We start from the raw sequence: 16,092 nt of genomic DNA on the forward strand, positions 1-16,092 counted from the left end.
ACTGGCCGCGGGTGGATTCGCTGTCTAGAGCCCTCACGCTGGTGAACTTACCAAGTGCCTTTATCAGCGGTGTCGGAGCCGAGGTTCCTGCGGCCTTACGCTCTCTTGAAGGCCCTGCAAGGCATTTCAGAAGCACCGGGCTTGCCAAGCACCTGCTTCTCCGAGCGACACTGCGACTCTGGCCCTTTCGCTGTTGTGATGACAAGAAGCAGTGGGTTGAAAACCCGGCGAAACCAAGGTTTCTCGTTATCTTTTTCATCTTGAAGCCCCCAGCGGTTGTGCCCTATTTCAAAGGGCAGGGTCCACCTCCCGGGTGCCTGGGAAAGTCGAAGGCGCTTGGGAGGCTGAAGAACCAGCGTTGGTGACCTCCGTCTGCACCGCCTCGTCTCTCCGTGGCGGCATCTGCAGCCCAGACCGAGCGTTTCCCACCTGTCTCCCCCTCACTGGGAGAGCAGCCGGCGCCCCCCCCCCCCCCCCCCCCCCCCGCCTTCCCAGGACACAGCGGGTGGAGGACCCAGGGGCCTCTTTCGGTCACGTTCCGGGAGGTCGAGCCTGGGGCGCCAAGTGGAGACGGCAAGTGGGCAGGGGTTGCCCGCAGCCTGGGGGCTGGGTGAGGCCCGCGGGCAGAGGTCCGGGGGGCTTGACCTGCTGAGTCAGAGCCCTCCACCCTGGCCCTCACCCTCGGCGCCTTTGACGGAGAATGTGGCTACTCTGCCCGTGACCTGTGCCCGGTTCCTCCAGAGTCTCTGAGGCCAGAGGTGGTGGCCGAAAGTGAACATCCGACTGGCCGTGGGTCTCGGGCTGGGTGGGGGCGCCCCGTCTACCCAGAATCCGTGTGCTGGGCTGCGGACAGACCGCGGAGGAGCCATCTCAGCCTCGCTCGCTGGAGCTGCCGGAGCCCCAAGGAAGGCTGCCTCCCGGGTGTCACGAGACACTGAGAGGGGGGAGGCACGCACTCTGTGGTCTCTCTGACACCGGGACCCTGTGCTGCTGCCATGGTGACACCGTCGGTCACTCACCACCTGCAGGGGTTTCTCGGTTCCCTGTGCGCGTCAGTGCCACCTGGGACAAAGGACAGGCTCCCCACACCTGCAGCTTCTCAGGGACTGGCCCCACCGCTGACTCTGGAGCTGTTTGCATGGCCGCCCTCCCTGCCACCTGCTGCTCTCCACCCAGAGCTGTCTCCCCTCCCCTCCCAGGCGGTCCCCAGTGTCCCGTAGGATGGCAGTGCCCGGGGTCGTCGGGAGTTCGCCGCTGCTCCGCTGGCCGTGGTGAGTGCTCGGAGCACATTCTAGTAGCAGACGCTTCCCAGCTGGGAGCGGGATGTGGCCGTTAGCCCGTCTGTCCTCGCGGCCCCCTTAGCGGGTCATTCCCTGGCCTCTGTCTTACAGGTGCGGCAGCTGAGTTACAGACACTGGTAAGTTGTCCAGAGTCTCCAAACCTGGTAAGAGGCAGGGCAGCACGTGGGCTGCGCATCTGCCTCCGGACGGGGCCCCCATGTCACGTGGCACGCCGCTGCTGAGACAGGCCAGGCCTCTCGGGGGCACCCGGAGGGCCAATGGGAACGGGCTCAGTAAAGGGCGCAGAGGCCAGGACCCGCCGGGACGCGACTGACTGGGAACCTGGGTGCCTGTGCAGTGCGGCTGCTGGGGTCAGGTGGCGGTGAGGTGCACCGGGGCGATGGGACCGGCAGAAAGCGCTTGTCTGGACTGTGGCTGGTTGAGAAGGGCCCCGCTCCGGGACCCTGGGGGCCGTTGGGGGCCGTTCAGGGCCGTGGCCCGGCCCCGGCTGGCTGCCACCCTCGGAGCCCTGACGGGGGCGGGCTGCCCGAGCCTGGATGGCTTCCGGGGTGCTTCTGCATGCCGCTCCCGCCCCGGCACAGCCGGCCCCGGCCTGCCCTGACGCCCTCGCCTGCTTCTCCACCCCGGTGTCTCCCCACCCCCCCCATCAGGCAGGAAAGATTCCCCGCCTTCCCGGGATGGTGCGTCGTCAGCGCCGAGCCGGGAGAGTTGGTCTGCCAGTCGTGCGTGGCTCGCCCTGCGTGGAGCTCGTTGGAAAAGCAGAGCTCGGGGGAAACGTGTCACGAGTGTCCTGGAGAGGAGGGGGCCTGGGAGGTGAGGACCGTTGGCCGCCTGGTACTTGCTGTGCCTCCCTAGTTGCTACCTCGAGGTCAGAGGATGGCTCCGCTCAGGCGCAGGGGGCTCCTCGTGGCCGGGGCAGCCAGGAGGCCGGGGCAAGGGGGGCAGACGCCGGGCACCCCTCACTCGCCCCTGGGGCCTTTGAGCTTGGTTCCGTCACCTGTGGAGGGGGAGTGGTGACGGTCTCATCCCAGGCTGGGCTGTGAGGCTTAGCTGGGACGGCAGGGACCAGAGCGCTCTTAGAGCCCTGAGTGCGGGACGAGGCGCCAGAGGTGATCCGGCCTCCTCGGGCTGGGGCTCCGCACCCTCCCGACACGGTTCCTGCCCACAGGGATACGGCCACCGTCGGAGGGAGAGGCCGTGGGAAATGTGCTGGGAATGCGAGGAGAGGTCGTTTTTCCAAAGAATGGGTTTTCTGTGCATTTAAGAAGGAAGCACGCCGTGTGCAGGGGCTCCCTGAAGAGGTGGGTGCCGTTGGTTCCTCCCACGCGTGACCACCTGGGGTCAGAGGAGTGGGAGGGGCGGGTGGGAACGGGGAGTGTCTCCTGTCTGCAGGCGGTAGCGTAGAGGGAGGAGACTGTTGTGGGAAGACACCCACAGCATGTTGAGGAACCTGCCGGTCGGTGGACACCTGTCTCATGCGCTCTCCGTGCCTGTGACAGTGGGTGACGGGCAGCTGGTTCTGAACCCTGGGCGGATTCCTCAGCCTCTCTGACCCCCAGCCGCCTCTTCTGTGACGTCCTGCCTGTTTCACAGAGAGACTTCCGTGGTGGATGACGTGGTAAGAAAGCATGAGGCTCTGTGTAGTTTACTTTGTTCTGGAAGCAAGGCTGGTGGGGAGCTTTTCTTGTCATGTTGACTGTGCTTGGGCAGGGAATCAGGGAAGGCCTCTCTATGGAGGTGACGTTTGTGTTGAAACTGACAATAAAGCAGCAAGTGCAGATCAGAGGCAAGTGTGCTGCACCCAAGGAAGAGCAGGTGCAAAGGTCCTGGGGCAGGAGTGTGCTCAGACCCGTCTGTGGCTTGAGGGGAGGAGCGAATGAGGGAGAGGAGGGTACAGGTCAGCTGATGAAATGTGCCACGAAGTGCTCCCTCGGGAAGGTCCCGGGGACACACAGGAAGTGGTCTCGCCTGCAGACCCTATGCCTTGCTGGGGGCTGGGCACCTCCGGGCCCCTTCCAGCCAAGGTTGGAACTGAAGGAGTCACGTAGTTCAGTGCTAAGAAAGGACGTGCTCCTCCTTACGGCGGAACAACCAGCAGATACCGGGGTGGGGGAGCGTGAAGTCTACTGGAAGGCAGAGCAGCACAGGAGGCCTGGTGGGGACGCCGCCCAGGAACACGGGCTGTATCCTTCATGCCGAGAGCCGGCCATGCACACGCGACGGGGCCAGGGTCCTCCGGGCCGGCTGCTGCGTCCCAGGGTCCCAGGGTCCCAGGGTCCCAGGGTCCCAGGGTCCCAGGGCTGGGGGGCTGCGGAGGCGGGCAAGGGACCGGGGGCAGTTTCGAGGCCTCGCTCTGGTCTGGGCCAGCGGACTGAGCCTGGGAGCAGGTGCTGCGAGCCTGACAGGCCCGTGTTCCCCAGGGTTCAGCACCCGGAGTCTTGCCTTCGGGGTTACAGAGCTGTTGGGTGCGGGGCTCACAGCCGTTCCTACCAGCCCCACGTGAAGTCTGCGTGTTCGCGTGGTCTCTTGGTCTCTCGTGCTGTGGGACACTCAGGAGGGTTGTGAAAATGTGGTCGGCACCACCGTGGCCTTGGGTCCGATTTTGCTTCGCGTCATTGTCACCTGCCGCGTCGTGACCCGTGGCGGCAGCTCTGTGGGGTGCTGTGTGCAGCCTCTTCACGCTGAGGACTCCAGGAGGGTGGGAACTGAGCAGGGGACACAGAGCCAGCAGAGCTCGGGTGCACGGGACACAGTCTCCGCATCCTGGAGGCCCGACTGGGTGTGTTTGCTTTTGCCCATAAGACGTACCTAGTGGGGAACATGTGAAGAACGAGGAAGTCGGACCGAGTCCCGCCGTGAAAACCAGACCGTAGTGAGCGTCTCGGAGCGCATTCTTAGCGTCGGTTTTCTGTTTCTGGTCCGGCGTGATTGTTCGTCGGGATTGTATCCAATGCTCAGTGCTGGCCCTCGGGGCAGTTTTTCATTTTCCTACATACCTTTTCCGGGTAGCGGGTGCTTTTTCTTTTTGTAAACATGAAATGAAAGCACGTCATGGAAATTGCGTTTGTGAGGCCAGAAAGAGGCAGCAAATAGGAGGCGCTTTGGCAAGATGGATGGGAACAGAAGCAAAGATGACAGGCGGGGGAGGGCTCCCCCCACAGGGCCGCTGGAGGGCGGGGGGCCTCGTGGGCGGTGGGGGGCCACGCATGGAGGGAGCCCGCGCTGAGCCCCGCGCGTTGGGCCATCTGCCGCACTAATTGGATGAGAGCATTAACTGTTCGCCCTGAGTTCCATGTAATTCGAGACTCCGGAAAGATGTGGCCTGTGATTCGGGAAGGTCCCGTGACTCTCGCTCCCATCCACGGCCTCGGGACCGGAGTTGGTTTCAGGGGAGCCACGTAAGCGGAACAGGACTTGGCCATCGATTGCGAAAGACGGCTGTGGTTTTTTCCACTCCGTCCTCTGCATCGTGTCAATACTGGTAAACCTTGGGCACCTGGGGGGCTCGGTCGGGTGAGTGTCCGACTCTTGACTTCGGCTCAGGTCGTGGTCTTAAGGTTCACGGGTTTCAGCTCCGAGTCGGGCTCTGTGCTGACTGCGCGGAGCCTGCTTGGGGTTCGCTCTCGCCCTCTCTCTGCCCCTCCGCCACCCCCCACACGTGCGCGCTGTCTCTCTCTCTGTCAAAGTAAAGAAACTAAAAAAATACGTACTGGTAAATCTTTTTTATAACTGTGGGGGAGACAAGTGTGTATTTTTTAAAGTCGAGGAGAGTTTTAATCCTCTGCCACTTCTTTTTTTTTTTTTTAATGTTTATTTATTTCTGAGACAGAGCTTGAGCGGAGGAGGGGCAGAGAGAGAGGGAGACACAGAATCTGAAGCAGGCTCCAGGCTCTGAGCGGTCAGCACAGAGCCCGACGCGGGGCTCGAACTCACGGACCGCGAGATCGTGACCTGAGCCCAAGTCGGTCGCTCCACCGACTGAGCCCCCCAGGAGCCCCGAAAGGTGTGTATTTTTAAGCCCAAGTGGCGTTCTCGCTCCTTCCGGGCATATTGCTAATGCAACCTCTGAAGTTTAGGGTCATAGTTAGAATCCAGAAAAAACCTATGACATGATTTGTAACCAGGTCACTGGTTCAGGCCAGTGGTGTCACATCCGAACACGAGGCAGCAAAGAGCCCGGTCAGTGTCTCGGGGACGGCCGTGCGTCCCCACTGAGAAGTCATTGGACCGCAGGATACTGAGAGTGGGACCGGCCCATCCCCCAGGGCAGCCAGTGTGTGGGGCGCCTGGGTCTCCACCTGGGCTTTGTCTCCTCGCGACCTACATGCAGTCCCCTCAGGAGCCAGTGGGCCGGTGCTTGGCTGTATAACCGGAACCCTAGGGAAAGGGATCAAATGTTTGTGTTTTTTCTTTTTTTTTTAATTTATTTTTAAGTTTATTTATTTTGAGAGAGAGAGAGCACGTGAGCACCGGGGAGGGGCAGAGAAAGAGGGAGAAAGGGAGAACCCCAAGCAGGCTCTGCACTTTCAGGACAGAGCCTGATGTGGGGCTCGAACTCACGAACCGCAAGATCGTGACCTGAGCTGAAGCCAAGAGTCAGATGCTTAACCAACTGAGCCGCCCAGGTGCCCCAGCATCAAATGTCTCAAAGAGAGAACCTCACTTTTTGGAGGATGTCAAAGTTGTGCCTTTGAGGCTGGTGACCCCTGGGCCCAGCCGAGCACCTGTCTCCCTGTGTGTACCTCGCCTCAGGGTCGCCGTGAGCTAGGTTCCTCTGTACAGCCGTGTCCCGCCCATAAGCGAAGCAGGGATGAGATGGGGCACCCCGTCTGGCTGCAGCCCTCAGGGGTTCGTGCGTTCAGCGGGCCATCAGTAGGAAGGAGGGCGGCCAGAGGTCCCCCGCCTCCTGGTGGGACCGCGCGTCGCCACCTAGGAAGCCGTCTCCCCAAAGGTGTGCAGGTTTCAGAAGATCCAGGGGGAGGGGGTGCAGCCACACAGCCCGATGGTGGGACCGCAGGACAGAGGACCTTCAATGGGGTCTTCAACAAGGGTGTGTGGGGTTCGCGGAGCAGTGGGTGGGACACCTGCCACTCGGAGGCGCCCCGTCAGACTCTCACGGGGCAAAGGGAGCAGTTAGGGAGCCGTGAGCCCGGAGTAGAGCGCGTGTCTGTGTGACCCGGGGTGGCCGGGGCCGCTGCTGGCCGTGACCCGGCAGCGGGGCCTGGTGGGAGCAGATGGCCGTCGATGCTGAGCTGAGGGTCGTGGCGTTGCCGTGGCGTCACCTCGGTGGCATGCACGTGCAGGACTTTCCGTAACAGACGGGAAAGGGGGAAGCACTTCCTGGAGAGACGGCGGGTCCGGCGCTGGGGGCCTGTCTCTCACTGGAGCGCGTGCGTGGGAGGGTTGCCACGCAACGTCCCGGACCCGGTCTGCATCATCCGCTGGTGCACCTGCTGCCTCTGTGCGTCTGGGATGTGCCCGGTTAGGAGCGGGAGCGGTTTGCCGCGTGGTCGGGGACGGTGGCCGCGTGGATGCGGGCCAGACCGCCACACCGAAGGTCGCGTTCCTGCTTTTCAGACTGGGCTGCTGCCATCCGGGTCGCCGCCCTGGACTGCGCGGAGGAGGAGAATCACGAGGTGTGCCGAGCCTACGACGTCCACTTCTATCCCACCTTCCGGGTGAGCACTGCCCTGCCTTCCGTGGGTGGGCCGGCTCTCTGCCTGCCCTCTGTCCTCCCTGCCCGCGATCACCGTGGGGGAAGCCGCGGCACTCTGGCAGGCGCGGGCGTGTGGCTTCAGCTGAGAGGAGCTCGTGTTGGCCCGGGGCCCCCTCTTGTGCTCCGCCCCTTGTGGGTTGTGCACACGCACGCACGCACGCACGCCCCGGGCCCCCGCTGGCGCCCCGCGGGAACGGGGCAGGCGGGGTCTGCAGACCCAGTGGGCATGGGGGTGCTCGGGAGCTGCCGTCACAGCTCGGGGGGCAGGTCTCTCCACCCCCTCGCGTCCGTGTCCGGCCGGCCTTTCCCGCCTGCACGGGGCCGGGCCAGGTTGTCCCAGTGACGCCTGGAGCGCGGCCAGCGGGTGGCCCCACAGGCAGGTCTTACCCGTTTCTTCCACTGGGGGCGGAGGGTGAAGGGATCCCTTGGAGGTGTGAAGGGGCGTGGCCCTTGCCGGCACGCGAGTGGGAGTGCGTGGGGAGGTATTTACTGCCCAGAACACTCGCGGTGCCTTCAGAAGCCCCTCCGAGGGAGCTTTGTGTCCCCTCCACTCCCGCTCGGCCCTCGAGCCCTGTGCCCTGTGTGGCCTGGCGCCCCCGCCCCGTCGCGTCTCGTGAGCCCTGCGGAGCACGTCCCCTGCGCTCTCGCCTGTTTCGTTTTGTTCTGGCTGCACGCGCACAGCGTCGCGCTGGGTGTGAGCCGGGCCTTGTGTCCTGTGAACAGGGTGCGGCCCGGAGCACCCCCATTGCCAGGTGTGGCGGAGGCTCGTCGGCCTTAGTCACCTGGGAACGTGCCCGCCCCCACCCCGGGTGCCGGTGGCCCCGCTGGCACTCGGCCTGTTCCGGGCGAGGCTGCTGGGAGCGCTCGCTCGTGTCTGACCCATGACCACGGCCACGTCTTCTGTTCACGGGCCCGGTGTCCCCCCTTCTTCTTCTTCCTTTTTATTTTTTACTTTTTTAATATTTATTTTTGAGAGCGCACGAGCAGGGGAGGGGCAGAGAGAGAGGGGGAGAGAGAGGATCCCAAGCCGGCTGCGCGCTGTGAGTGCAGAGCCTGATGTGGGGCTCGAGCCCATGAAACCGTGAGATCGTGACCTGAGCCGAAACGGAGTCGGACACTCAGCTGACTGAGCCACCCAGGCGCCCCGATACTAACCTTTTTTGTTCCAGTTGTGAGAACCGGAAATGTCTTCACCCGGTTTGTGACGGTCTTCTCACTGTCTTTGGTGTCTCTTTTAGTAAAAAAGCTTTTCTTCTGCTCAGAGACATAGCATCTGGCATTCTCCTGTAAGTCCTTTGTGTCCTAGAGCGTTAGAGCCAACTCTCAGGATGCGCGTTTGATTCCACGAGTCAGGGAAAGTGCCTGTTGAGCCCTCTGGCCTCTAGCCCCGTTGGGTCAGAGAATGTAAACAGCAGAACTGTGGTCAGTCCTCACCCCACACAGGGTGAGTCTGGTCGGAAACACTGACATCCACAGACACACATAGAAACGTGTGGTTCGCTATCGCTTAACGTCATCTCAAGCAGATGAGCTAAAGCTTTCCTTAAGATGATGGTCGCTCTCCGGGGACGCCTGGGTGGCTCAGTCGGTTAGGCGACCGACTTCGCCTCAGGTCACGATCTCACGGTCCGTGGGTCCGAGCCCCGCGTCGGGCCCTGTGCTGTCAGCGCAGAGCCTGAAGCCTGTTTCCGGTTCTGTGTCTCCCTCTCTCTCTGCCCCCACCCTGCTCTCGTTCTGTCTCTCTCAAAAATGAATAAATGTTAAAAAAGAAAATTCTTTTTTTTTTAAAGCTAATGGTCATTCCCTTGCTTAAATATTTGCACAGACACCAGATGAGGCTCTTTCTTACTTGTCCTGTTTTTCCTCTTAGTATTTCAAGGCATTTACAAAGGAGTTTATAACTGGAGAAAATTTTAAAGGTAAGGACGTAAGCTTTCTGTTTCACTCTCTCAGCATCGCTGCCTAAAGCCGTTAAAGCGGGGGTGGTTTCAGGGCACAGCGAGCCCCTGCTGGGGTCTGTCTGCCCGTCCCCCCGCCCCCCCCCCCCCACCGACACACCCGCATCAGTCCTGTCCGACCTGCCTTTCCTTGGAGGGTTCCAACGTGCATCGTGTCAGCGAGAATTTTATGCTTTGCCTTGGCCAATTCGGTGGTGGAATTTTTGTTTTTTATTCACTTTTTTATTCACAAGGCATTTGGAGAAGTGCACAGATCACACACAAACGCTCACCTCACGTGTTTTATGAGACAGCCGCCCAGGTAGCCAGCGCCCAGGTCAGGCTCCAGCACGTGACCGGCCCGTCCCCGGGCGGCAGCGGCTCACGTCAGAGGTCACTGTGCCCGTTGGGAGCGTGGCGTAGGTGGGGCTGAGGCGCGCCCGGCCGCTTCGCCTCCACGCTGCGGGTGGGGGATTCGCCCCTGTTGCCCATCGGCTCCCACACGGGTCTCCGTGCCATCTCCTGATGTGTGAGCCCACCGCGGTCTCTGGGCGGCCACCGGTGAGCCCCTCTGCGCGCCCTGGGGGGCCCTGGGGTGGGCGGCGGTGATGCGGTGTGGTTCCCCACAGGGCCCGACCGAGAGCTACAGACGGTGAGGCGGACGATGATCGACTTCCTGCAGAACCACACGGACGGACACAGGCCCCCTGCCTGCCCGCCTCTGGGCCCCGTCCGGTGCGTACTTGTGCGTAAACGGGGGCGTTGGGGGTCGAGAATAATTGTGCAGAGTGCGGGTCTGCACGAGTGACGCGGGCCCTGGCACACGACGGCCCGCTCACTGCTCTTGAAGGCACTGAAAGCCTCTCTTTTCTCCTAAAAGGCCCAGTGACATCCTTTCGCTCCTGGACAGCCGCGATGGCCGTTACGTGGCCATCCTGTTCGAGAGCAACAGCTCCTATGTTGGACGGGAGGTAACTGCGTCTGTCGCGTCTGTGTCTTTCCCCGTGGCACCTCGTGGTGTGATCCGGCCGCTCTGTGGGAACGCCCGTGGCCTCTGCTCGGTGCTGTTCCCGTTCGTCCTTGTTGATTCCTGGAATGCAGGCGCGGCGTTGCCCAGCACGGTGGCGGATTTACGGGCCTCCGGGAGGGCGGCCCCTCCGCACCCGTTCCCAGGGCACGCTGCCTTTTTCCTTGAGGCCCTTTATTTCTTATGCGCTGCCATCAAGATTTTTTCTTGGCTGTGTCGTGCACGCCCACTTTGTTTTCCCAGATCCAAGACTCTAAAATGTCATTCCCGTCGTGGACCTTTTCTGCTCTGGTCTCTCACGTGCGACTCTGAAGCCTTCGCTGCCGGCCCCAGACACACGGGGGGGGGGGGGGGGGGGGGGGGGGATGACGGGAAACCCTCACCTCCCAGCCGCGCCCCCCTCCTCCGCGAGCTCTGGAAACGGGGCGGGAGACCACGTGCTCCCCGCGGGAGCTCCCTTTGACATGCACTCGGGCCAAGGCTGCGGACGTTAGTGATCGCCCGCCTCGCCGCCCCTCCTCCCCGTGCCCTCCGAGTCTGGTGGCGACACGACTCGGTGCCACCTTCTCTGGGCCGGCTGGGACTCCTGGTGGGGGGGCCGGAGCAGCCACGGGCCGCCGCACGGCATCCTCGTGTGCCGCCCCCACGCCGTCCCCAGGCTGCCTCTCTCACCGGGCGCTCTTAGGCTCCCCCACATCCCGCACGCAGGCCCGAGCGGGGACCACCCCCTGGGGCAGGCGGCCCGGCCTCTCCCCGGAGGGCCGCCCGCCGCTGGGCTCGAGCGTGGCCAGCTCCAGCAGACGCACTCGGCTCACCGGAGTCCGGTGACTGCCGCGCTGCGTGAAGCGCCCCGTTCAGGACACGCTGGTTCTGCGGCTGAGAGGCCAGGGATGCCGCTTCTGCACCTGATTGTGGCGGCACGTGCCAGGCCCGAGGGGCGCCTTTCACGCCGTCCGGCCCCCGAGATGCCCCCCTGGGGTCCTGCTGCTGCCACATCCCCGTTGCCGTGCCTTCGGCCTGAGCAGGATGGGACAGGGGCAGGTCGAGGGAGGGACCGGCCCGCCGGAAGCCTGCCGGCACCTCAGGGGGCCGACCGCCGCCGGGCCGCCGTCCCGGGATGAGGTTGGCCTCCTGGTGCGCGGCCCCCCGTGTCGAGGGGAGCTCCGGGCCGGGGCCGCGGCCCCGTCTCCCTAAGTGGGGGTGAGTGTGCTCGTCCCCTGGACGCCACTCCTGTGGAGGACGTGCTGGCCCGGGAAGCCCAGGGCGAGTTCTCGGGCAGACATTTTCTTTAGAGTCCGTGAGTTTGCTGAGCGGGGCTGCGCTGCCCTGGGAGCGCGGTGGAAATGAAGATGAGCCTGGCTCAGGGAGCAGATAAATACGGATTTATTCTGAATGACGTTGTTGGTGATTTCTGCGCTCACGCTGCCTTGTACTTGGTCAAGGCAACGTTTCCTGAGACGCGGCCGTCCACAGCCCGGTGACGCTATCTCCTCCTTGCCCAGGTGATCCTAGACCTGCTTCCGTACGAGAACATCGTGGTGAAGAGAGCGCTGGACACAGACAAAGCCTTCCTGGAGAAACTTGGGGTCTCTTCCGTTCCCGCCTGTTACTTGATTTACCCAAACGGGTCACACGGATTAATTAACATGTAAGTGTAGTCCGGCCTCAGGAGCGTTTGTGACGCCGGGTGGGATCTGGGGAACCCTTCCAAGCGTGGGGGCCTCCCCTGGGCGAGTTGCCACGCACCCCTCGCGACTGCGACCACGGAGCCCATCCGCACGCCGTCTGCCTGCACCGGGCCCACTAAGCCGCAGGTGGCCTCAGGCGGGGTCGGGAAGGTCACAGGTGAGCAGCCGAGCCGCCTCCAGGGGCCTGTGGTGGCCTCCCCGGCCCCAGCCTCCTGTGGGTGTGGGTGCCGAGGACCTGCCGGACCCCACCCGGCCTGTGCTGACCGAGCGGGTCCCACGGGGTCTCCGTGGGCCGCTTCCTCCGCCCCGGGGCTCCGGGTTCAGCTTCTGAGAGGCGGCCTCCCCGGAGCCTCAAACCCCAGGCCCTTGGGTGTGCTTCTGTTCTCAGTGACCGGAAGTCAGGGAGGGACGGCGGCCTCTGTGGAGCGGGTCATCTGCTGTCAGGCTCCGTGAGCGAGGTCCTCGGGCCGCTCCAAGCGCCCGGGCCCGCACACCGGGGGCTCCGGCCTGCGGCGGGGGCGGCCAGGGCCAGGCCCACAGCAGATGTCGCCCTCGACGGGCTTTCCCTCAACAAAATGCCGTTTCCTTTTGAAGAAAAACGCTCGTTTTGTATGAAAGCGTCACCTGTGCGACTCGTTCGTGTCGCGTGACTTGGGTGTTTTACCTTCTCTCTTTGGGAACGAGAATGAGCCCTCGATGCTGTTGATGACCCACAGCCACTGTGGAGATGTCCTAACGGCCGTGACGCGTTCCCGGAGCGCATGCTCCTCCCCGTCCGTCGAGGGGCCCCGCCGCCCCCCGCCGCCCTGGCTCCCGGGTGCCCCACTCGGAGGGCGTGCGGAAAACCCTCCCAGCTGGAGTCAAGCTGGTGCTGGCCGCTGCTCAGACCAGCCCTGCAGACTGTCCAGATGTCCCCAGTGAACAGAAACGAATCGTCACGCTGCAGCTACAACCCGGTCATCTGTGGCTCTGTCTTCTCCGGGAGGGCCAGCTCCCCCACACCCTGGCATAGCCGCCATCCCGGCCCTCCCCCCTCAGTCCCTGCCTCAGATGCCCAGAGAGCGGGCGGGCTGGGAGGTCCAGGCCACACGCCTGCATCTCGGAAGGAGAGCCGTTCTCGAGGCGCGGGGGAGGGGGGCCGCACAGGGGGCTCAGACGCCTGCGGGTTGGCCAGGCCGGGAGGCACCCTGGCTCCGAGCCCACACCTTGTCCCCTTTCTCGCAGCGGAAAGCCTCTCCGGTCGTTTTTTTCCTCTTACTTGAAGTCGTTGCCAGATGTGAGGAAAAAAGTGCTTTCGGTGCCCGAAAGACCCAGCAAAGCAGAAACTCCAGAAATCGTGGTTTGGAGAGAATTTGACAGGCAGGTATTTCTCTCGGACCTGAGCTGCCCAGGGGCGCGCGTGGCTCCTTTGCAGGCGGGATTCAGCGGAAGCACACCCCCTGAGCCGCCAGCTGTGCGGCAACGACCGACGGCGGCCTGTGGGGAGCGGGGGTCCCCGCGGGCTGGGAGCGAAGAGGGGGAGCGTTGGGCACGAGGGACGTGTCCGGACCCGACCGAACGCTGTCTCCCCTCAGGTCGAAGCTGTACACGGCTGACCTAGAGTCAGGGCTACACTACTTGCTGAGGGTCGAGCTGGCCGCCCACAAGTCCCTGGCGGGGGCCGAGCTAGGGACGCTCAAGGACTTCGTCACTGTCCTCGCCAAGGTGCGTGGTGCCTGACCCGGGCCGCGGGGGGCCGGGCTCCGTGCCCGGGGATCCGCGGGGAGTGACGCTGGCCTCAGTGGGGGGACTGCTCTTTCCTCCCGCTGCACGCGCCCGCCGGGTGCCCACCCAGTTCCGGGCCCCCGGACGTGACGGGGCCTCAGAAGGGGCCGGGACCGCGACGCGCCCGACAGGAGGCACTTTCGGGGGGCCCGTGGTGCTCGGGCAGGGAGGCAGGGCGGGCTGAGAGGAGAGAGGCTGCGGGGCCTGGGCGGGGAGGCCGCTCAGGAGCCATCCCTGTGTGCGGAGTGGGCCCCAGCGGCCGGGACCCGGAGCCGTGGTGGTGCACGTGTCAGTGGCCGCTGGGAGGTGAGGGGCCGTGCTGCCGGGACTCTTCGCTCCGGGGCAGAGAATCCAGGGCCTCCTGTCTCTTCCTTGGGTCAGAGTCTCGGGAAGCGGGGGGTGGGGGGGGCATCCCTCTCCCCTGGGGGGGGCGCCTGGGGCCCCTCTGCTCTCTCACCTTGGGAGGGCTTCTGTCACAGTGGCCTGGGGACAGAGCCCTTTGCTCCCGCATCTGGTGCCCAGCTTGCCTGTTGTCTAGAAGGTCAGGAAGCTTAGTTTTGAAGGACTTCTCTCGGGGTGCCCGGCTGGCTCGGTGGAGCACGTGACCCTGAGTTCGAGCCCTGTGCTGGGCGTAGAGATGACTGAAAAATGAAATCTTTAAAAATAAAAAAAATCAAGGACTCTTCCTGCTAAACGTCAGGTGCTCGGTACAGTGGTTCCTGGTCAACACTGTCGTAGACGCGGTTTGCTTGTGTCGTACGACTTGTGGGGTAAAGCGTAGGAGGCGGAGTTGATGGCGGACGGGACGGTGAGCCGCACAGCGAGTCTCCAAGAAGAGACGGAGGCTGTGTAGACGGGCCTGTGCCCCGCTGTGCCGATCAGAGTTCAGAGGCCGCGCCGGCCTCCTTCGCTTTCAGTGAGTCACAAACGGGCTGACTCCTCACCCGCCACCTCCTCTGTGTCCTCGGCGTCAGGGAGGGGTAGAGCTCCACAGCCCAGGAGGATCACAGGTTACCCGGGCCGGTTCCTCTAAAGCTCGCCGAAAGCGGCAGTCCAGCGCTGGCGAGTTGGGAGCGGCACGTTGTCACCGGCGCAGGAAGTGGGGTTTTGCAGCCTGAACTGTCCTGTCTCTGCTGCAGCAAGTTTCCGCTCAGGTTTCTGAGCCAGTGGCCGCCTTTGTTTCGCACGCTTAGCAGGCGACACGTAGGGCAGGGCTGCACCACGGGGGTGGCCGAGCCGGTGGGCGAGGTGCAGGAGTCCGGGCGGGCGAGCCTGTGGGCCAGAAGCCTCTGCCTGTGGCCCCTCCCGTCCCCTGCTCTGTGTTCTGGGAGCCCCCCACCCCAGTACCGGGAGAAACCCGTGTCAGGCAGACCCCACCTGGTCCAGGTCCCCAGGGACGGCGCTGCCGTGGGAGGCGTCTTCCCGGACGACCTCTGAGCGCGCGTCCTTCCTTGCTCAGCTGTTCCCCGGCCGGGCGCCAGTCAGGAAGCTGCTGGAGACGCTGCAGGAGTGGCTGGCCAGCCTTCCCCTGGACAGGATCCCCTACAATGCCGTCCTCGACCTGGCCAACAACAAGATGCGGGTGAGCCCGGCCCCCCCCCCCCCCCCGCCCCCGCCAGAGCTCAGGGCCCGCCCACTGCCGCCACCGTCTGGGTAGCCACCCCCTGACCCCGCACTCTCCTCCCTCCGGGGCCCCACGCCCGGCCCGGCACGTGGGGAAGGAGGGAGCTGGGCTCGGGTGCCGTGGCACAACGCCTCCCCTCACCGCCCCTGCCCCCCGCCTGTGGCGCTGCCAGCTCACGGGTTGGTGGGAGGCAGGCCGCGACGGAACGGGCAGCTTGCTCGGGTGGTGTGGTGGTCGGGCTGGTGTGTTATTTCAGTTTTCAGCAAACTCCTAACTCCCGGCCAGAAGACGCAAGGCCCGCGTGGACGTGGGGTGAATGCTTGAAGCTCCCGCTCGCTGCGGGCACGTGCCTCCCTATCTGTGGTGGCTGAGAATGTTCCACAGCTGGGCTTCTTAGTAGTCTTGGGGGGGGGGGGGGAGGGGCATCCTTCAGGCTTTTCTAGTGTTCTCGTTCGTCCGGACACAGAGGAGCCCTTCCCCCCTCCCCGAAGGCAGGGAGGAATAGGCCACACCGCCCTGTTTGGAGACCTCCTTTCGTGGTGTGGACACTGTGCTGTCTCACGTGTTTGCTGCTGAATTTAAACACACAACGTGCTCAGATGTGCAGTTGGTGAAGTTTTAATAAACATGCAGTCTGTGTAACCACCACCCGATCAAAGCAGAGGACGCTCACCAACGGTCTTAATTTTAACTTTTCAATTATCTCTTATTCTACCCGCCTCCCCCCCCCCCCCCCCCAGATTTCTGGAATATTCCTCATTAATCACATAAAGTGGGTTGGATGTCAAGGAAGCCGACCAGAGTTCAGGGGTTACACGTGTGCTCTCTGGAAACTGTTCCACACTTTGACCGTCCAAGCTGGGGCCCATCCAGAAGCGCTGGATGGCACAGGTAAGCCGTCCCCGTGCCGGTGCCTGCCTGGCATCGTGAGAGGCTGTATGCAAGGCCACACGTCACCGGGGCTGCCCGGGGGTCCCCTGCTCCAGAGAGGGGTTGGGGAGCTTCTCTCCACACCTTCTGCCCAGTCCCCGGGTG

At 63.7% G+C, this 16,092-nt stretch overlaps 1 protein-coding gene across 1 annotated transcript in view; it reads left to right on the top strand.

Annotated features, from left to right (window-relative positions):
• Positions 1-16,092, top strand: part of QSOX2 (quiescin sulfhydryl oxidase 2) — a 30,107-nt gene that overhangs the window by 6,998 nt on the left and 7,017 nt on the right. Inside the window, exons 2-13 of the mRNA XM_047829037.1 lie at positions 1,200-1,271; positions 1,392-1,417; positions 1,952-2,114; positions 6,879-6,979; positions 8,888-8,936; positions 9,584-9,689; positions 9,835-9,925; positions 11,484-11,629; positions 12,894-13,028; positions 13,244-13,373; positions 14,893-15,015; positions 15,798-15,948. Coding sequence (XP_047684993.1) covers positions 1,200-1,271; positions 1,392-1,417; positions 1,952-2,114; positions 6,879-6,979; positions 8,888-8,936; positions 9,584-9,689; positions 9,835-9,925; positions 11,484-11,629; positions 12,894-13,028; positions 13,244-13,373; positions 14,893-15,015; positions 15,798-15,948 — 1,293 coding nt within the window. The remainder of the gene's footprint in view (positions 1-1,199; positions 1,272-1,391; positions 1,418-1,951; positions 2,115-6,878; positions 6,980-8,887; positions 8,937-9,583; positions 9,690-9,834; positions 9,926-11,483; positions 11,630-12,893; positions 13,029-13,243; positions 13,374-14,892; positions 15,016-15,797; positions 15,949-16,092) is intronic.

The sequence above is a fragment of the Prionailurus viverrinus genome, chromosome D4 (assembly GCF_022837055.1).
Source record: "Prionailurus viverrinus isolate Anna chromosome D4, UM_Priviv_1.0, whole genome shotgun sequence".
Taxonomy (NCBI): domain Eukaryota; kingdom Metazoa; phylum Chordata; class Mammalia; order Carnivora; family Felidae; genus Prionailurus; species Prionailurus viverrinus.